General features: G+C 32.6%; 1 protein-coding gene across 6 annotated transcripts in view; it reads left to right on the top strand.

Moving 5' to 3' along the window:
* GABPB1 (GA binding protein transcription factor subunit beta 1) overlaps positions 1-21,867 on the top strand; it is a 77,003-nt gene that overhangs the window by 42,182 nt on the left and 12,954 nt on the right. For 2 of the 6 annotated variants that reach the window (XM_051980624.1, XM_051980625.1), the window contains exons 2-6: positions 4,418-4,525; positions 5,591-5,758; positions 7,178-7,372; positions 8,738-8,885; positions 9,207-9,320. In XM_051980624.1, the coding sequence (XP_051836584.1) occupies positions 4,418-4,525; positions 5,591-5,758; positions 7,178-7,372; positions 8,738-8,885; positions 9,207-9,320 (733 nt within the window). Of the gene's footprint in view, positions 1-1,213; positions 2,193-4,417; positions 4,526-5,590; positions 5,759-7,177; positions 7,373-8,737; positions 8,886-9,206; positions 9,321-16,727; positions 16,940-21,867 lie in introns of those variants that run through there. The other 4 variants (XM_051980628.1, XM_051980622.1, XM_051980627.1 and 1 more) reach the window with 4 other exon arrangements.

The following is a 21,867-nucleotide window of genomic DNA, read 5'->3' as shown; positions in this document are numbered from 1 at the left end:
TAATCATTTTATTTTTCAAATAAAATATCATGTAAAAATTATGAAAATTTAACCTACTGAAAAAAACAAAAAGTTTATGTAGTGAGCACTTAATTTAAAATGTATTACATTATACCAGTATTGTATTTTGCAATAAATTTCAGTTTGTGAGTTTATAGTTTGCTAGTATTTATAGCAGTGTGACACTTGATTTGGTTTAAATTTTTAAATGTTCTTTAAATTTTAATTTTTATATATTCTTTGAGAGTAAATGTTTTCCTATTCCATGTTTCATGTGTATACTAGGCAGAATATTTTTTCTCATATCAATACAATTAGCCAATAAATATTTATTTAGCATGAGGGTACTAAAGATATAAGTACAAAGACTGAAAAAATTTTAGCTCTTAAGGAGCTTATTTTTAAAAAATGTTTATTTTATTAAAAAAAAAACAAAAGAAAGAAAAACAGAAAAGGAAAACAAAACAATAAATAGAATATTGTCATGTGCTCAGCAGAACACCAGGGAGGATTCAAAATATATAATAATAAATTTCAAGTTCAAGAAAGGATATGTAAATAATAGAAGAAATTATATTTACGAGTGTCTATCATTTCTTTACTTCTTGGCAGATTGTTCTTTTGTTCTCTGCTGTGCACTTTTTAAAAACTTTTATTTTTTTTCTACCTTTTACCCCCCCACCCCTACTTCTTCAAGCAGGTTATAGTTAAGCAAAAATATATTTATGTAAACATACATAAATATACATATACACACTTATCTTTACTAATTCATATCTCTTTGCTATAATTCTGCTCCTTAACTTGCCTTGGTATTACTTAACTTCTTCTTACCCATGGATCTCTCTCTTGTCTTCTTCCCTCATCTTTTGCTTCCCCTTTTGCCTATTCCTTTCCCTTTATTTCTTTATAGATTTTGGAAGGTGCTATACTTTTCATGGTATATGTGTAGTGTTCCTATTTAACCCATTTCTAATGTGAGCAGGTTTTTAGAACTATGAGCCTTCTTACCCCTTCTAATGCCTCTATGTCTATGCTTCCTGTGCACCTCATTTGAATTACAAGATTACTACTTTTATCTTAAAACTTACCCCAGTCTTTCTTTTAAGCTACCCGATTGTTGATGTCAATCTTAAATATATGGTATACATTTCAATGTTAAAAAACTAAACAATTTGTATAAAGTTCCTTGAAACTGATTTTTGATATTGGCTCTTTATATTAAATTTTCCATTGACTTCGGGTTTGGTTGATAGAAAGTCCTGAAGATCTGCAACTTCATTGAATGTCTTTTTTTTTTTTTTTCTCTCATTCAGGATTGTGGATAATTTTGTGGGATATGATATTTTTGGCCACAAGCCTAGTTCTTTTGATTTTATATACGATTCCAGGGCCTGCAGTCTTTTATTGAGGCTGCTGTTAAATCCTGTATAATCCTAATTGTAGTTCCAGTGTATTTGAATTTTTTTCCTTGTTTCTTGCAAAATTTTCTCTTTGATCTGGGGGTTTCAAATTTTGGCAATAATATTCCTACATGCTTTCCACAAAGGATCTCTTTGAAGTGGTGATCTGTGAATTTTTTCCTCTTTCTACTTTTCACTCATGTTCTATCAATTTAGGACAGTTTTCTTGGATTATTTCTTGCATTATTGTGTCGAGGTTTCTTTTTTGATCATTGCTTTCAAGTTGTTCAGTTATTCTTATTCATTCTCTTCTTGATCTGTTCTCCATATCTATTGTTTTTCTTATAAGATATTTCACATTCTTTTCTATTTTTTCATTCTTTATATTCTATTTTGTGATTTCTTGCTCTGTTATAGCTTCATTGTCTCCCCTTGCCCAGTCCTAATTTTCAAAGGATTGTTTTTATCTTTAAGACTTTGTATCTCCTCTAGTTGGTTAGCTTTTTTCCTATAACCTTGTTTTTTTTGGATGGTTATTTTATTTTATGTTATTAGCTTCTCCTCAATGGCTTTCATTTGATTTTTAAATTATTTTTTGAGTTCTTATATAAATTTTCTCTGAGTAGGTAGCCATTTGATGTTATTCTTTGGAGCAGAAGCTTATTTATTTATTTATTTGTTTGTTTTTACTTCAGTGCCCTCCTCTGAAGATGAAGATGAACCCTGGTTTTCTTGTTCCCATAATACATTCCTATGGTTAAGCCCTTTGCCAGTTCTTCTTCTATTAGTGTAAGCACCTCTAATCATGGGGTGGGGAGATGGAACAGCTAGTTTCACTTTAGCTCACCCCTTTGACCTGGAATCCCAAACCAAGAGCTCCACCCTCCTGCAAGTGCTTGCAGTTAGCCAAAGTGAAGGCCCAGTCAGCATGTTCATGGCACCTCATTTTTTTTCCAGTAACCGAGGAGATACATCCATAATTGAGATTTGGCTAGAGACCAGGGGAAAGGAGTTTAGAAGCAGCAGAGAATAGAGGTAAAACAGCTTATTATTGGGTTGAGACAGGACAAGGAGGAAAGAGATATCAGAACAGGAATAATGGCCTCAGAAAGGAAGTCTCAATGAGAATGAAAAATAGTGAGTGAGACATAGGGAAAAATGGAATGATAAGAGGTTGTGGTCAGCTAGGGAAGTGTCTGAGTTTTAAAGATGAGAATAATAATGGATAATGGTGACATCCATTATGTGACTTAATCTACCTGTGGCTGAAATGAAGTGAAGATATAGGTAAATGACATTTAAGGTGACTGAAGAATTGAAGAGTTGGGGAATTGCAAATATTCAAGTCCCCTAGTAGGAAGACAGGAATTGATGAAGACAGGTATATATTGTAAGCCAAGTGTTAAATTCCTTTTTTTTTTTTTTTTTAATAATTATAACTTTTTATTGACAGAACCTATGCCAGGGTTTTTTTTACATTATCCCTTGCACTCACTTCTTTTCCGATTTTTCCCCTCCCTCCCTCCACCCCCTCCCCCAGATGGCAAGCAGTCCTATACATGTTAAATACAATATATATGTGCAGAACTGAACAGTTTTCTTGTTGCACAGGAAGAATTGGATTCAGAAGGTAAAAATAACCCGGGAAGAAAAAAACAAACATGCAAACAGTTTACATTCATTTCCCAGTGTTCTTTCTTTGGGTGTAGCTGCTTCTGTCCATCACTGATCAATTGAAACTGAGTTAGATCTTCTCTTTGTCAAAGAAATCCACTTCCATCAGAAAACATCTTCATACAGTATTGTTGTTGAAGTACATAATGATCTCTTAGTTCTGCTCATTTCACTCAGCATCAGTTCATGTAAGTCTTGTCAAGCCTTTCTGTATTCCTCCTGCTGATCATTTCTTACAGAACAATAATATTCCATAACATTCATATACCACAATTTACCCAACCATTCTCCAATTGATGGGCATCCATTCATTTTCCAGTTTCTAGCCACTACAAACAGGGTTGCCACAAACATTATGGCAATACAGGTCCCTTTCCCTTCTTTAGTATCTCTTTGGGGTATAAGCCCAGTAGTAAGTGCTAAATTCCTTGAGAGAGAATGGAGAATGACCTGGGATTGATTTTTCTATTCCCATTATAATTTGAATTGAATAGAAAATTTTGATTATGTAGACTTAAAGGAATAAAGGGAAGAAAGAATTTGCCCATTTCTCTTATAGGGGGACCATGGTGACAGAGCTAAGAAAAGGTAAAGACAGTATTGGAGGGGATAGCTGTGTGAAGAAATCTTCCCATCCCCTTTGTTTGTCTCACTTTTTTTTTTTTTTGTTCTTTTTTGCCCTGCCAAAGAGATGAAACACTAAAAGAAAGAGCCCATGTATAACAATTTTCATAATGATTTTCTTTGTGGCAGCAAAAAAATTGGAAATAAAGTCTATACCCATTAACGGGTCAGAACCTGATCAAACTGTGATATATAAAATGAAATGTAATTATTACCTCTATGCTGATGATTCTCAGATCTACCCAGCCAGCCCAAACCTTATTTTTATCAATGTCAGAGAAAATTTTCTAATGCCACTTTACTCTTGTGACAAATAAGAAACATTTCTGATATAAATGCCTATAGATGAATGAAAGATAATCAACTTTATTAACTGTTTTTAATTTGGGTCCATTTTTCTCTTGCATTCTAGCCTACTCTGCCTACCTTGTATGATGTGTGCATGAATTACAAACTAATTTTCATATTCTCATAAACAAAACATAATTAGGAATATGAACGCATACTTGTCTAAATATATTTTTAAAACTAAATATTAATTGATTTTGCTTTTTCTTTAGTGGTAGATTAGCCATGTACTTTTTCTTTCTCAAAGAATAATTGAAAATTGAATTAATGATAAAAGCAGGAAGCAAAAAAGTACTATGTCCATTGATTTTAAAATTAAAGTTAAACTTTAGCATTGAACTTTTTTTCTCTCCTTGACTTTTGTCTAGATGTCCCTGGTAGATTTGGGAAAGAAGCTTTTAGAAGCAGCACGAGCAGGTCAAGATGATGAAGTTCGGATTTTGATGGCAAATGGAGCTCCTTTTACTACAGATTGGGTAAATAAAAGTTAAAAAATTTTTTTTAGAAAATATGTCAATTTTACTCTTATTTATTTTTGAATAACATTTTAATAATTTTGATTAACTGAATTAATCAATTTATGAATGTTTTCTTAAATCATTAATTTATACCAGATGTATGTAATAGAAAAAGAAAATTAAGCCAGTTATGAATATGTGGCAAAAGCAGGAGATAACATTAGTATGTCTATGCTCCATTAACTGCTCTGGCAATTTTGAGCGCTAATGAAGAGGAGAGCCCAGTCTACTAGGTCCTATTCTTCCTCCTGAGCCTGAAACCTCCAAATTTGCAGGATGTCAGGATGAATTGTAATTTCTTTTGTTGGAAAGAACTTCCACATGAGAGCACAGATACATTTGAGTATTCACAGAGTTAAAAGTTAATCATTTTTTGGTTGGATCAATTTTACAAGTTAACTTGTATGATTTTAGCATTATGACTGTGTTAGAAATTGAGCATATGGATATCATGAACAGTTAAATTATGTTAGTGGAATAGCCTCTTTGTCCAAGGATTTTTCTTTTAAATTACAATCTCTCCTCAACTTATTTTTGCTGTTTGGTAAATCAGTATTACTCGTGGTCATCTGTCATCCTTCTCAATGATATTTTGTTTTGTACACGAGCTCTACATTGGTATTGGCTTTTCTTTTACAAATTCATTTAAAGTATCACCTCCAGTTTGCACCTTTTAAATTTTGCTTGTGCTAATAAACTGTATAGTATATTAAAACTTCATACTGAACTTTATGAAGTAAGCAGGAGTTTAGTGGATAACTCATATGGAATAGAAGTTACAAGTATTTTTGGCTCTCCTACTAACTGAAATCACAGGCTAAGCAAGTAATCTTTCTTAGCCTTAGTTTTTTGATTTGATTGGCTACTGAGTTTTTCTGACAGGATACAGATATTTTAAAGATGAATAAGATATCTATAAAGGTATTTTGAGTTCCTATTAAGAAAGATATAATTACATATAAAGTAGCTATATAATGTATATTAGAAAATCAGTTTAAATATTATATTTATTTTGAATTTTAGTTGGGTACATCTCCACTTCATCTAGCAGCACAATATGGGCACTATTCAACCACAGAGGTATTACTCCGAGCTGGTGTAAGCCGAGATGCCAGAACTAAAGTGGACCGAACTCCATTACACATGGCAGCATCTGAAGGCCATGCAAGCATAGTAGAAGTTTTACTTAAGGTTTGTCTTTTATTTCTAGACTTTGAAAATAAAATTAAACATTAAATAATGATAGCTTATGGAAAGAAAAACTACTTGATACAATTTATCTTTTCTGGAAGAATTTATCTCTACTGGTTTCTTAGATTCTTGAGCTTCTTTCTAAAGAAAGCTCTGGAAAGTAGTGTTCTCAGTGAAAGTAGGGTTTTTACTTTTTTTTTAATTAAAAAAAAAGGTCAGTAAAAGATTTAAAAAATCATTTTAGTTTATCCCAATTCTTCTTCCTCTCCCCTTCCCAAAGAACTTTCCAATATAAGAAATAATATTTTTGAAAAAAAGAAAAGGAAAATACCATAGCTAATTAATACTTTAGAAAATTCTGATAGTATCTGCAACACTTATGGATTTTCCACCTTTGCAGAAGGGTGAACTGAAACTGTCTTCTCATATCTTTTAAGCCATGCTTGTTCTTTATAGTTTTGCAACATTCTGATTTGCAACTCTATTAATAGTACACCAGCCCTGCTTTTCTTCCCGTAACCCTTCTAATACTGAAAATGTCCATCTTTTGTCATCATGGCCAATTTTTTGGGTGTGGTGAAACCTCAAGATTTTTTTGATTTGCAATTACTTGTGATTTAGAGGTTTTTTTTCATGTGATTGTTAATAGTTTACAATACTTCTTTTGAGAACTGTTCTTATCTTTTGACAACTTATCTATTGGAGAATGACTTTTGGTCTTAACTATAAATATATGTATGTGTATTTAACATTTTAAGACTGATAATTAAAAATAGCATTAGCAAAGATGAGGATTTTTTTTTTAATTTAAAGAATAAAGTAATTTGTAAAGGAATATATATATTTTTTGAGTATTTAAAAGCTCTTCAGAGGTATTTAGAGAATTGAGAAAGCACTTTCTGATTAGAGTACAGGGAACTCTGAGAAAGTGTGAAATTGGTAGTGGTAGATTAAAAAATGATACTCTTTGACTTTGATCCTATCTTCTAAATTATCCTTCTTAAATGACTTATTTATAATAGTGTGAAATTTTAAAAATAAAAACATAGACTCTAGATCTATTAGGAATATTAAAAGAGATTTGTAGGAATACTTGCTGGATTTTACTACCTCCTGCAGTTCTCCCTTTTCTTAATTTTCATGCCCATACTTATCACTAATGAGAAAACAAAAACAACAAAATACAACAGAATAACTTAGGCTTTTTGAGGTATCAAAAAAGAAAGCAGTCAGAAAAGCCAACTTAAGAATAACTGATTAGTAGGACTTGTTTGATCTGAACATTAATAAGTGAAGATTGATTATATATATTATTGTTGTAAGTTCTTGTTCACAGACATGTAAAACATTTATAGTTTCATTTTATATAAACTATATTATGTATTTTAAATAATATATGGATTTGTAATATTTTTGTAGCATGGCGCTGATGTCAATGCAAAAGATATGTTAAAGATGACAGCACTACATTGGGCTACAGAACATAATCATCAAGAGGTGGTAGAACTTTTAATTAAATATGGTGCTGATGTCCACACCCAAAGTAAATTTTGTAAAACTGCTTTGGATATTTCAATAGACAATGGAAATGAAGATTTGGCAGAAATATTACAGGTAATTTTCTTAATTTTACTTTCAAAATTTATGGAAGAATACCTGATTTTTACCATGATGTCAGTTGTTAACTTGTTGTCTTTGAGATGTTTTGAACAAAGCTTTTTCCTTTCTTTCATTTCTTCCTTATTTTTTCCCAAATTGATTCGTCCCATTCATTTTCTCATATCTCAGGGAGTCTCTAATCTTTTATTATCTAAATAAGAAGGATTAATAAATCATCAATTGATGTGATTATAAAATTGTTTCTGAACACTTTTAGGTCTTTCATTTCCTTGGATGTTCCTTGTAATTCCTTTTACAATTTGAATACTTCAAAAGAAAAAAAAAAGATTAAAAAAATTACGGGTCAGCTAGATGATACAGTGCATCAGCCCTGGAGTCAGGAGGATCTGAGTTCAAATCCAGCCTCAAACTCCTCAAACCATTTCCTAGCTGTATGACTCTGGTCAACTCACATAACCCCAATTGCCTCACAAAAGAAAAATAAAGATTACAATTTGGATACTCTTTTTGCATACTAATTTGAATTTTTTTTTCCCTAGAGTAAATTATGTTGATTTTAAATAAAAATAAATAATTTCATCAGTGATAGTAATATTTATTCAATGAATTAAAGCATTCTGTGGGTTCTTGGTCTTTACTTTTATATTCTCTTCTGATTTTTATCCTCTTGAGAAGGCTTTTTGAGGGCTGAGAATTGGCCATTAGTGAACCACTTTTTAGTGAGCTATTAGCTTCTTCTTTTAGAGCCAGATTCCTTTTTATCATAAAGAAGTAATTTTCCACATTGACATAAATCATTTTTTTTTTTTTGTTCATTATCTTGACCTCTTTCCTTTCAAATTCCCCTTATCCCGTTTAATTTTTTTTCTTTAATGCTGGTTTGTAATTCTGTTGTTTTTCTACTAATTAAAAGCTTCTTTGTTTAGGGAAACTAGGATATTTTAGTGTCCAATTTACACTTCTAGGCATGGGAATTAAGAGGTTGGGGCCAATTAATGTGAAAGAAGCATTTTAATCTATGACCATTATGGGGTGCTAAATGAAGTACAATAAATAAGGTATTAATTACAATTCTGTAACTACAGGGCTTTCATAGGATATGAATTTTTTAATGGCTCCCAAATCTCTAGTCTGCATTGGTGATTTTGTCAGATACTGCTCTTAATCACTTTCTCCTTTTTCAATATTTTGCTGCTTTATCTAACAAACAGGCTGAGGTTGAGATTTAAACATATCTCACTCATTAGACTACTAAGCAATTTTATTAAAGATAGTTCTTTTAAGGGAAGTTTTTAAGTTACATTGAAGACTTGTACTATTTTGAGTTATTCTAAACCTCTATTGTGGTTTCTTCTCTAGATTGCAATGCAGAACCAAATAAATACAAACCCAGAGAGCCCTGACACTGTGACGATCCATGCGGCAACACCACAGTTTATCATTGGACCTGGAGGGGTGGTGAACCTAACAGGTCTGGTATCCTCAGAAAATCCATCCAAGGCAACAGGTATTGAGATGCATGTAGGGTAGCTGTTGGGATTTTGTGCTTTAGTAGGTATTCACCATTTTAAGGAAGGACTTGGAGAATGAGGGTAAGACCATAGTAGTTGCATTTTCCTTCTTTGATATATTTGACACATGACAGATTTTTGGGCAGATAAAATAATCTAAAGAAAGATGACATTGGACAAAGCACTAACATTTTAGTTTTTGAGAAAATTTTGATTCAAAATCCCACTTTGATCCAAAAGGAGGGAGTAGTTCAAAGCTGTAAATTTGATTAAAGTTTTTAAAGAACTAATGTACCGTTCTTTATCCCCTTTAATAGATGAAACAGGAGTATCTGCTGTTCAGTTTGGAAATTCATCTACATCAGTATTAGCTACATTAGCTGCTTTAGCCGAAGCTTCTGCTCCATTGTCCAATTCTTCAGAAACTCCAGGTTAGAAAAATAAGTTTTATGGTTTTAAATAAAGCAGATATAATTCTTGGTAATTGTAGCTTTACAGAACTATAACACTTGAAGAGACCAAGACCCAAACCATGAAAGATATGAGTGATTGTCTAGTAGTTGTTGATGTTGTTGTTTTTGTGAGTGGGGAGTATACAGTTCAGACATTTGATATTATCAGTATAAATTCCCAGTGAGGAAATGTCCTCTCCCAATGCAGATCAGTAACTGTTCTGCAACTCTGAGAGTTCCTTGAACACAAGGTTAATTGTGTTGGCTAGGATCATATATCATATCCAGTTTGTGTCAGAGGAAGGATTTGAACTCATGTCTCCTTGATCTAGAGGGCAGTTCTTTATCTATTAAATAAGACTACTCTCTGTGCTGTTCTTGAAGACAGAACATGGTAATTTATTTTACTATCTGTAATAACTTTTAGAGTTAGGATACTTCACTGAAGTTCTACTCTAATGCCTCAAAGTGATGTGGTTATCATTACTTACTTCTTCACGATTTTACTAGGGGAATCCAAGCAGCATGTTAACATGTGTTTTTCTGCTGAGGACTAGCACTAGCTCAATTTGAGAGGCTCATCATTAGAAGATTGGCCAATAGCTGATGAATTGTCTTCAGCTGCAACAACACATGAAGACTATTTACTAAATTATTGAAGGGATTACTTGCTACCTTGTTAGGGTGCATTATTTAGGAGCTATGATGAATACTTAAGCCGATGAAAAAATGAGGCCTTCACCTTTGAAGTACATGTATAGCCATGATATTTCCTCTTATGTTTAATGTGCTAAAACTTTTAAGCCCATTTAATCTTTGTAAAAAATGTTTTATTTGTGTCATTTGTCCTTCTATTACAACTATTTATGAAGGAGAAAAAGACAACCCTTATCCTCTCTTCCAATATGAACCCCTCTTGTAACAAAGAAAAATAATTTACAAAGTCACCCAGCACAGGGATTACATCTGATAAGGTGTACGGCCTTTTGTCTTAGTTTTCCTGCTTCTCTTACTGCTGTGTGGAGGGAGACATACTTCATTGTTTTCAAGGATCCTTGATTTTTTCATCCTTGGTTTTTCATTTACCTCAAGTTTAGAGATCTTTTAACTTAACGCTGTTATAATCATTATTCATATTTTCTCCTGGTTCTCTCTTTCCTTTTCTTTAGAGTATTTTATTTTTCCAAATATATGCAATGATAGCTTTCAATATATCTTTGCAAAATCTTGTGTTCCAATTTTTTCTTCCTCTCTTTATTCCTCCCTTCCTCCTCCCCAAGACAGCAAGCAATTCAGTATAGATTAAACATGTGCAGTTCTAAGTCTATTTCCATTCTCATCATACTGCTCAAAAAAAAAAAGTCAGTTCAAAAGAAAAAGACACAATAAAGAAAAAACAAACAAACAAACAAACAACAAAAAGGTGGAAATACTGTGTTTTGTTTGTATGCACAGTTTGATAGCCTTTTGGGCATAGTTCCAAATTGCTCTTCAGAGTAGTTGGGATCATTTCACAACTCCACCAAAAATGTATCAGTGTCCCAGTTTTCCCATATCCCCTCCAACATTCATCATTATCTTTTCCTGTCATCATAGCCAATCTGAGAGAGATGAAGTGGTACCGCTGAGTTGTCTTAATTTGCCTTTCTCTAATCAATAGCAATTTAGAACATTTCTTCATATGACTAGAAATACCTTTAATTTCTTCATTTGAAAATTGTCTATTCATATCCTTTGACCATTTATCAATTGGAGAATGGCTTGTGTTAGAAATTTGAGTCAATTCTCTACTTTAGATATGAGGACACTTGGTTCTCTCAGTTCAATAATAAAGTGCATATTGATTTGACTATGAATTTAAATATGGATTTTCAATTAATACCAAAATAACCTCTTTTTACAGGGAAATTAATATAACACTAAACATATTACACTTAATATATTAAAGAGGACATACATATATACATATATACTATATAACATTAAATAATAAAACAATCATTTCTTAAATAATTCACAAAAGCAAAACCATAGTTGTTATCCTGAGAAACTAAGAAAATAAGTGAATCTGGTTATTATTTAAAAAAAAAAATTGGATTGCGCAATATGCAAACTTTGTGATGATTCTGTTGTTGTCTTATCAGATGGAGTTGATGCTCTAGTCTAGGTTCTTACATTACCAAGTGAAGGAGCTCAAATATAATGAAAACCTTGTAGAGAATCCATAAGTAAATAAAGGAGATTATTGAGGGACTGGAATATGTCATCTTGTCTAAGAATGAAGATTCAGTGATTCATAGAGATACATAGAGATGACTGGCAAAAGAACAAAAATTTAGTATAGAGAATAGAGTACTGAGTGAAGGGGAATAATTTAACAACTTTGATGTATATGAAAAAAACCAGAGTAGATGGTAGTAAATAACAATATTCCATTGAAAGGACAAAATGCAACATACATAATTTGTAGTTGAATTTTGAATTGAGAAATAAAAAAAAAATGCCCATTAATTATAAGACTCATAAGGTACAAGAATACATTCATCTTGAAAGCATATAAACCAAACAAGTTTACAAAAGTGTTCCCTGTCCTAGATACAGGAAGGAAAATTCAGTTCAATACTATTAAATTTAAACACTGAAGTTATAAAAGAATACTACAGAAAAAAGTATTTAAATTTTGTGTCCAAAAGCATTTGGATTTTATTGATGTTTCCTATTTCTTATGTCATTATAGTTATCTCAAGTATCCATACTCTTCCTTCTCGCAGGGAACTATTCCATATTAAAAATAGTAATTTTAAAAGAGGACAAAAAAAAATTAGCACAACTTTCAGTGTATCAGTATTATAATCCTTGTGGGCCTCCCTCCTCCACAAAGAAATGGGTTGAGGATTTCCTCTTGTGTCTAGTCAATAGAGTCCTGCTTGCTCTTTATAATTTTGTTATATTCACTTTTGAATTTTTGGTGTCATTCTTTCCATTTTCATTGTTGTAGTTACTGTGTATATTATATGCTTGGCTCTGCTTTCTTTGTTGTACAGATTCATGTTGCTGTGTCTGTGCTTTTATGTATTCATCATGTTAAATCATTTATTTCAGCATGGTACTATTCCATTATATTCATGTATCAAATTTGTTCAGCCATTCTTCTGCTGATGTACATCTACTTTGTTTCCAATTTGTGGCTGTCACAAAAAGTGTTGTAAATATTTTGGTGTGTGAAAGAATCTCTTAATGACATGATAAATTTATTCTAGGAACTAAGAAATCTAGGTCATTTTGGAAAGGCTGAGTACATGCCTTGAACCTGGACAAAGCTTTATATGTTTGATTACTTTGATCAGTTTCCTTTTTTTTTTCTGCACTAACTTTACTTTGTATATGTATAAACTGTATCATTTTAAATCAAAAGTTTTCTTCATTGTGTGATACTATATAACCTTCCATATTAACTTTAATATGGGCTTTCTTTACCCTCTTCTGGTTTCATTTTTACATTTCTTCCTGTAAAGTATAATATAATGGAGTTTAAAATTATGTGAAAATCTGGCCTACATTTTTATTAATCAGTACATACATAACATTTTTCCTCCAAATTTCTGACTTTAGTTAAGTATTAATGGAAGTATAGGCCTATTGTTGAGTAGTTGTTAATGTTCTTTCAGACATATTTTTCTGTATTAATTAATAGAATTTGCCCCTTCCTTTTATATCTTCACATTCTTCAAATACTTTGTTTATTAAACAATTGTATATGTAAATACCTGCCTCTTTTAATATCTTATATATTTTTTAAAAACGTCCTCCCATTTGCATTATATTCAGCCCAAGACTACCCTTCTCCCATATATTATGCACATATATTTACTTGTACATCATCTAACATGATTGCTTTTCTTAATCTTTGTTTTTTTTTTTAAGTAACATTTCTCTTGCTTCTATGAATTTATTCCAAGATTGTGATATTAGATTCCAGAAGTGGTAATTCTACTGCTTGCTATAGAAAATATTTTTAAAAGTGATTTTTGCAAATCTTTTTCCTTGTTACTTCTATTTGTAGTTCTCTTTTAACCCTTGAATGCTCTTGAGAAGGCTGTTTAGTCGGATACCTTGCCAAGTTTTCTTTAAACTTATTTTACCCTCTATTCTTTTCCTCTGCTTTATGAAAAGATACTCTTCATATTCTTCTATCATCTTTCTTCAAAAGATTTTATAAACAAGTTTATATTCTAACCCATTTGCTTTGGGAAACCATCTCTTTCCAATTGGCAGGTTATGTCAGATGTCTCCTGAGTAAGGCCTTCTTTAGCTTCTTTTAGTCTCCCCATACTGCCAGTTAATTTACATTAGTTAAACTGTAAAAAATTATAGTCAATGTCAATGTCATTTCTCCTTTTTTGATTTTTTAAAAATTAAATGTTTAAATAATCCAGGATTGTAATTTCAGTAGTTTTCCATTCTTCTTTTATCCCCCCCTAATTAGTTTTCCATTCTTCCCCACCTTCCCTTCCTCCCCCCTCACCCCCCCCCCCCCCAAATTCTGATCCTTACTCTATTGAATTGATGGTCTGAATATACATAGTTAGAATCAGGAGTGACTCCCATCTCAATGATAAATCTTTTCTTAACTATTAGTTTCTGGATTCTCACCATGTCTAGTATCTACCAATTATTGTGGGTTTATTTATTTTTTGGGTTTGTTTTGTTTTTAAAGAAAGTGCTTATAGTGGTATGAAGTAACTGTGTAACCTAAAGGAATTTTGTTTTTCTTATTCTTCTTGAACTGTGGTTTCCCATATAATTTCCCCCTTATCATCTTCACCTTTCCTCGCATTTTCATTGAAATTAAATACCAGAGTGTAGGTTTATTTAATTTGAAAGGGTCTTATTTTTTGTGGAATTTTTCTCCCACTTCATCCTCCTCAATCTTTGATGGTACATAAGCTGCAGTTATTTCATAGTTGTCTTTTTTACAAATGCTTTCCATTAAATATGTAATATGTGATGAGGTGTCCCACAAAATAATATTTATTTTTTTCTTATTGGTGTTTGGTAAAACCCAGCCCACCAAATCCTTTCTTTGTTTCTCCAGGTAATAACTATCATTTCTTTCACTTAACTGCAGCTTTCTTTCCTTTGATTTACTTTGTAGCAAGAATATCAGGATTGTATGGTCTCCAGCAAAGCCCACTCAGTAGTTCTTTATTGTAACTCACATTTAGATTGTCACTTGTCAAATAGGTTACATAATGGCTAGAGTACTGGGCCTTGTCTTGGTGAGTTCCAATCTGGCCTCAGATGCTCTCTGTGTGACTCTGGGCAAGTCACTTAATCCTAAATGCTTTAGTTTTTTCATTGAGAGAGAGATACATACATACATATATACATACACAGATACATACATACATAGGCTGGAGAAGGAAATGGCCAAGAAAACCCCAAATGGGATCCCAAAGAGTCAGCTAAGACTGAAACAACTGAACAATAATAAAAAGAAAGTCAAATTGAGATTTGATGGTTTAGAAAATGACAAGATGACCAAGAAAATTTGTTATTGGGCAGTTTATGATGATGTGTCTCTCCAGTTAGGTCTTGAGAAGCCAGACTTGTTTTGGAATTATTCTTGAAACCTTTTCATCATTGTAGAACTTTGTCAGAGCAATAGGCATATCCTATGAGAGTCTGGGGTTATCTCTACCACAAAGTAAAATATCAGAGTAAAATTTAGTAAAACTATCTGAATCCTTGATAAAGGTGTTATTAAGGAATAACAGAATTTTCCAAGCAGTTATTTGAAGTTAGATCACATTCTTACCATATCAGTTAAATTTAAGGTATAGAGAACATAAGATCTGATTGTGTCTATTTGTTGATTAAAAAAAAAAACATTTGATGAGTTTTTAAAAAATTATATTTTAGAGGCCCTTTTATAAGAAAGCTCTTCTCACCTATACATCAATATTATTCAAGATTCTTTGGAATATATAACATTGAACCCTGTTTAATGATTCTTTGATAATGAATATTGGATGAAGTATAAAACATGAAGTATGTTCACCAAAGTTTATTAGTGTGCTGGAGAAGACCTAGGACAAAATCCAGGTCAAAGAATGATTATTAATGTTTACTTTCACCAGATGGCCTTGTTTGTGGATGGCATTGTGCTGATTGTATTAAGCTCCAACATACTGTGGAGCCTCCTGGAAGAAACCAATAGTCACTTAAAGGATTTTGAAAGCCTATGTGTTCACACAGGAAATAATAAAGAATGTTTGTTGCTTAGCTCCTAGTTTCTGTCAAAGCTCACCTCAAATGCCATTTCCTATGTGAAGATTTTCCTGATTTCCTCTAGTTGCTAGGGCGTCCTCCCCCCAAATTATCTTTTACTTATATTTTTATGTACTTAGGCATGCACATGCTATCTCTTCTAATATAATGGAAGGTCCAGGAGACCACAGTTTCATTTTTATCTTTGTATGCTAACTGCCTGGCAGAGAATAGATATTTTGGGGGTTTTTTTGGGTAGACACATGGCCTTATTGATATATGTTTTCCTTTCTTTAGTCCAGATTGTAAAACATTCATTTCTCCTATCCTGTAAGATTCTTGTCAATGACTTACTGTAAATTTTCCATGGAGAATCTACCTTATGTTCTAGAGATGTTCCTCTGGCTCTTTTAATAATGTCACGAATATCAGCTAATGAAATTTGGTTTGTCTTTCTGTTGTCTTCTGCTCTCACTTTATGACTAGCCCACTTCCTTTTCTGTCCATGCCTGTCTTTACTGATTTTTTTTAACATTGCTTCTCACAGTCACATCATTGTTATATATATATATATTTACTTGTCATCTTTTATAAAGATGAGAAAATAATCTATGGATCAATGGTTGCTGGTATCTTTTTAGTTACTTTTTTGGGGGAGGGTAATAAGTACTAGCTACTATTAATACTCTATCCATAACTTATTATTTCTTTAAAATCTTCCCTTCTCTGAAAGTTCTTGAAGAGTGATATTTGACTACTTTTAAAATTTTGTTATCTCTATCATGAATTTCTCATATCTATATTTGGTCTTGTCTACCTATTTTTTCATAAATCATAGTATTATAATTTTAGAACTAGAAGTACCTAAGAGATAGTCTGGTTTAACCCCTTCATTTTGCATATGAGAAAGCTGAATCCAAGAAGGGTAAAATAATTTGCCCATAGTCACATGAGTAGTAATAGCAAACAGACTGACTTCATCTTCTCAAATGACATTGGTACTTGATGGTGGAGCACAAATGTAGTGGTTCCATTTTCATTGTTGATGAGACTAGATCATAGAGAAATGCCAGCAGATTTGTTCCATTTCATTTCTATTTGTTGTCCTTCTTCCAGTGTCATCTGCACATGTTCTCCGGATGATCTGGCTTAGCTGGGTCTCATGCCAAGCTCCCTACAGGCACGTTTCCTCAACTGTCTTTCGCTGTTTTGTGAGGCAACACTGGTCGTCACCTTCCGTCCTTTTGCACATGAGCTTGTACTCTAACCTGGTATTGCCCTTGGCTGCCATGTCTCTGCTCTTGGCAAGGAGATCAAGTGTTTCCTGGGTAAGGTGGTTTCTGGGCTCTTTTGACCTCCTCATTGTGGCAACTGTTTTGCATCAGTTAAGCTTCTCAAAAAAATGATGTTGCAATCATTGTCTTCACTTTTTTTCCATTATCCCATTTTTTTTAGACGTCAACAACTTATTGAAACTAGGTCATATTGAGGCTTCTGTAGTTGTATAATATGTCTTCATTTTTATCTTTTCTTTAATTTTTACCTTTGTTGTTTCATATACTTCTCCTGCATGATCCCTCTGTTCCTTAAACTTGACATTTCATCTCCTGTCTTTGTGCATTCTTATAAGCCATTGTTCCTGCCTGAAATGCCTTCCATCTCCATCTTCACCTTTTAGAATCCTTGTCTTTCTTTAAGGTTCAGCTTAGGTGAAGCCACATTTTCCATGAAGCCTTTTTTGTTCCTCCAGTTGCCTTGATTTTCCTTGTTCTGTGCTTATTTGTGTACATATTATAACCCCTGAATAGTAGTCTCCTTGTGTGTAGGGATTCTTTGATTTTTTTGTGACTTTGTACTTTCAAATATCGTGTACATTTTAGATTCTTAATAAATGTTTGTCTAAGTAAAGAAATTCATTTCAGAGAATTTATTCTTAAACGATTCCTATATTGATAATCAGTTATTTCCAATCAAGACTTAGCCAGTTTGGGGATTTATTTGTGCTTTTTTTTTTTTTTTTCCCAAATATTCAATGTTTACTATACCCTGTGCCTTCTGGTTCACTCTTTTGAAGAAAGTATTCATGATAAACAGGCATAAAGATTCTGAATTACCTACAAGCCTTTGGCCTCTTTTATTCCTTATAAATTACTTCCTCTTATGTCTACCTTTGCATTTTAATCCTCCATTGTTAAGACTAACTTCATCTGGAGGATCTCAGGTTCTGAATAGAATTTCTTAGCTCTTTCATTTTCTGCTGTAGATTTTGGTACATGAGCTATGATTACCTTCATGGTAGTTTTTTTTTATCTGTGCACATTATGAGCACTGCAAGTTGAGATGATCAAATATCTGTTTGAGCACATGATGTCATTAGCTCCTTTATCTGTCTCTTGAAAGAAAACTTATATCCTATTCTTTCATTTAGCTATATGCTCTTTTTTTTTCTGGCTTTGTTTACAATGAGAAGGCCATTATGGACATAATTTTGTCCAGTAGTATATATGTGATTGACCAATAAATATTGTATATTTTTTTTACTGTGAAAGTGGTTAAATTATTGTTTTTAGGCACTTGAAAAAATTCAATTATCTTTGCCCTATGTTCCTTTCCTATTACTCTGCTCACCATCTTTGTATCAGCAGAGGGCAGGAGTTAGGATTGAAATAATTACATTCCAAGGTTTCCCACAGACTCAGATTACTGTGAAATGTAAACAAAGTTGGACTACATGAGAAGAGCATATATTACATTTGTCATAACCATCATGGTTTGATTTTCTTTTTATTCCAGCCTAATTCTTTTAGGTTCTGGGAATATATGCTTTTCAATTCTATAAAGGTGTTAAAATATCAAAATTAAAATTCCATGCTATTGACCATCTAGAAGTCATTTGGTACAAAGTTTGATATCATTTAATAACATTTAGCATACTTTCCAATACCCATTTGTCATTCTCATTTAATTTGATGCTCTTGCTCGTTACCAATGTATGCTCCTGCTATGCTGTGATCTTCTCTCAACATCACTCCTTTCTCCCCATTGACATTTGAAACTTCCTTTGATACTGTTCCTCATTCCTGTTTGTCACTTGAGTTGTGATATTTTAAACTCCTTTCTTGTTGGCTTCATGCAGTTTAAGCAGCTCTGTCCTGACCTATTAAAACAAGTTATTGAAAATGAAAAATGGATAATGGTCAGTAGCAAAGTTATTGACACTAATTATAATAAGTTCTTATGGAAGTTTAACTGTGGTAAGTCATTTGCCATATGAAGGAGACCAAAAGAGCCTAAAAAGCACCTTAGTCAGAAGACACTTGACTTGCCAAGAGATGATCTTTTTAGAATATAAACTCATTTCTAAAACCTTGTGAAGAAGGATGATGGAAAATTATGAGAGATTTTATCATATAAAGTAGAAAAGCAATGGAGAATAAAATCAGGTTTAGAAAAACTTGGTATAATGTTCTCAAGGATACTTAAGGATGAAAATGAAAGATAATGGACAAAAGAAAAATGGAAAGATTTTTGAAAGATTTTTATGATGAATAACCAAAATAATAGAACTACTGTACTTTGACTGTAACATCATAGTCCCAAATTACCTATAGAAGAGGTAGAAATTGGACTAAGAAAACCAATATGAGAAAAGCAGCTAGATTATATCATATTAGTAGTACAGAGTAGAGATCTGTGTTAAAGGTAATACAATTTAAAGAGCATTGAGGGGGTTGACTTATTATGTATCTGAAGGAAGAGAAGATACCAAGGGGGGGAAAAAAAAACTTGGATATTATTAATAATACTGAAAAAAGTTACCTGACAGGACTTTGACAACTACTGACCTATTTGTTCATTCTTCTCTATGTAAAAATTTTATTAGCATTATCTATATATATACTGAAAGCACAGCATTCTTAATGAGGATTTTAATAAGAAACAAGCTAGTTGTTGCAAACAGTATTCCTCAGTGGATCATATCTTTGCTATCACACACTTGACTGAAAGATGTTCGAGATAAAAAATTCTGCTATACTAATTGTTGATTCCTTTTTTTTTTAAAATAAAAAGTTTTATATTTAATAGAGCAAAGTACCAATTTAATGACTTTTTTCAACAGCATGTCTCCCAACCATTAAAATTATTAGCTTTTTCTAGCAATGTGTAATAGCAGAGAGAAACTTGGTCATTAATTCTCTGATTATAAACATCATGCCAGGCATTAAATGTATGCTCACCCAAAGTGTTTGCCTATGTGAGGAAAAGATCTTCCTATAGATGGTCATAAGATCATATATTTGGAGCCAGAAGGTACCAAAAATAGTCACTGAGTTCAATTCCATTACCTTGTAGATAAGAAAACTGAAGTACAGAGAGATTTAACTTAATTTGCTCAAGATCATTCAACTAGTGAATATCTGAGATAGAATTTGAACCAGGATTCCTTATCTGCTACACCACTGTCTTATTGCAGAAAACATTTTGCTGCTTGCATCAAACCTGGGAACATTCAAAAAAGCATAAGCATAACCACTTAAAAGTTTGGACTGATCATCTACATAGGAAAATCAAATGGATAAAGTGTGTTTTCTGCCCAGATTATAATATGTAGTTGGGTAAACAACATATGTCCATCAATATATATATTTGGGACAGACAGAACAAATGGACAAAGAATTTGGGCCAAAATTAAATGGGAAGATCAGGATGAATTGCCTTTAGGAAATGTCAGAGCTCTTTTAATGACTTAAAACTTTCTCCTGGGAAAAAAGCCCATTTTTTTTATTACCAGTAGGGTCTATTGATGTCATGTGAAAACATGGAATATATGTATGAAGCATAGAATACAGTAATCTCTGATAAAGTAAAAATGAGGGAAATAGAGGCAAATCAATGAAAAGGCAAATCAGTGAAAAGGCAAATGATGAGTGTGTGTAAGTTGCAACATATAATAAATCAGGAACTTTATAAAGAAGTGCTAGAGTAAAGGAAATCTATGTATGACTGAAAGAGAAGTTGAGCTGATTGTGGGATAAGGGCCAAGAGTAATCAGTACACAGTAACAGTACACAGTTTGGCACTGTCACCCTCTTTATGTTAGGAGGAAGAAAAGAAGGCTGCCAGTATATTAAATGTGGCATATTCGAAGGAGCCACAGACAAGAGCTGTCTAAGATAGACAATAAAAGAATTACAGTATCTGTTATTGAAGGAACCATCCAAATAGATGAGCTCATGGATCCATTTGAGTTATTTGAATTTCTGTTGTTTTTTTACTCATGAGTAATTCTAAGAATAAAGTTGAGATATTAGAGAATACCTTAGAATAATGTCTTTCAAATACAGATACATTGCAAACCAACTGATTCATATGTCAAGTTGATTGTGCCATGGCAAACCTATATTGTTTCTAGTGACTTTTTTTAACAGAAAGAGATAACAATGTTTCCATTGCAAATAACAGTTCTTCCTGTCTGCTTTGCCTAGATGATATCACATAGTTTTATAGTACAATACTGGGAAATGATAGGATACCAGAACTTATAATGGAAATAGCTAGTAGGTAGCCTGGTGAGATTGAGTAGGAAAGGAGATGCTTACTGGGTGAGTCAGTGTGAGGTACTGCTGAATTTTGGGGTTATGTGTTTGTTGGTTGGCATTGATTTTAAGGGCAGTGTAATTTTCTGGATAATTAATCACCAAGCATTTGTCTTTTATGGACCAGGCATAGTGAGAGGCACTGAAGATAACAAAGACCAAAGAGGAACTAACTGTTCTTGTTCTCAAGGAAGGTGCTATCTAGCCCAAGGAGACAACATGTACATGTATAGATATAAGATACTTTTTGAGGAAAAGGTGGTAGTTAGATTGAGGATCAAGAAAGGCTTGATGAAGAAGGTATTCTTGAACTTAGCTTTGAAGGAAACTAGGAATCTTAAGAGGTAAAAAAAAAAATTCTAGGTAAAGAGGATAATTAATGCAAAGTCAGAGAGACAGGAGTGTAATGTGTAGGAGGGAATAAGGTCAGAATCACTAAATCGAAGAATATATAAAAGGAAGTAAAATGTAAAAAGGTGGAAAGGTACAAAGCAGCTAGGTTGTAAAGGGCTTTAAAAGCAAACAGGATTTTATATTTGGTCATTGAAGTTATAGAGAGCATTGGAGTTTATTGAATAGTGACATGGTTAGGGCTACACTGTTAGAGAGTTACTGGTAACTGGGTAGATTAAAGAGATTAGCAGAAAGGCTAATTTTTA

The sequence above is a fragment of the Antechinus flavipes genome, chromosome 2 (assembly GCF_016432865.1).
Source record: "Antechinus flavipes isolate AdamAnt ecotype Samford, QLD, Australia chromosome 2, AdamAnt_v2, whole genome shotgun sequence".
Classification (NCBI taxonomy): Eukaryota; Metazoa; Chordata; class Mammalia; order Dasyuromorphia; family Dasyuridae; genus Antechinus; species Antechinus flavipes.
This window is presented reverse-complemented; position numbering and strand designations above follow the sequence as displayed.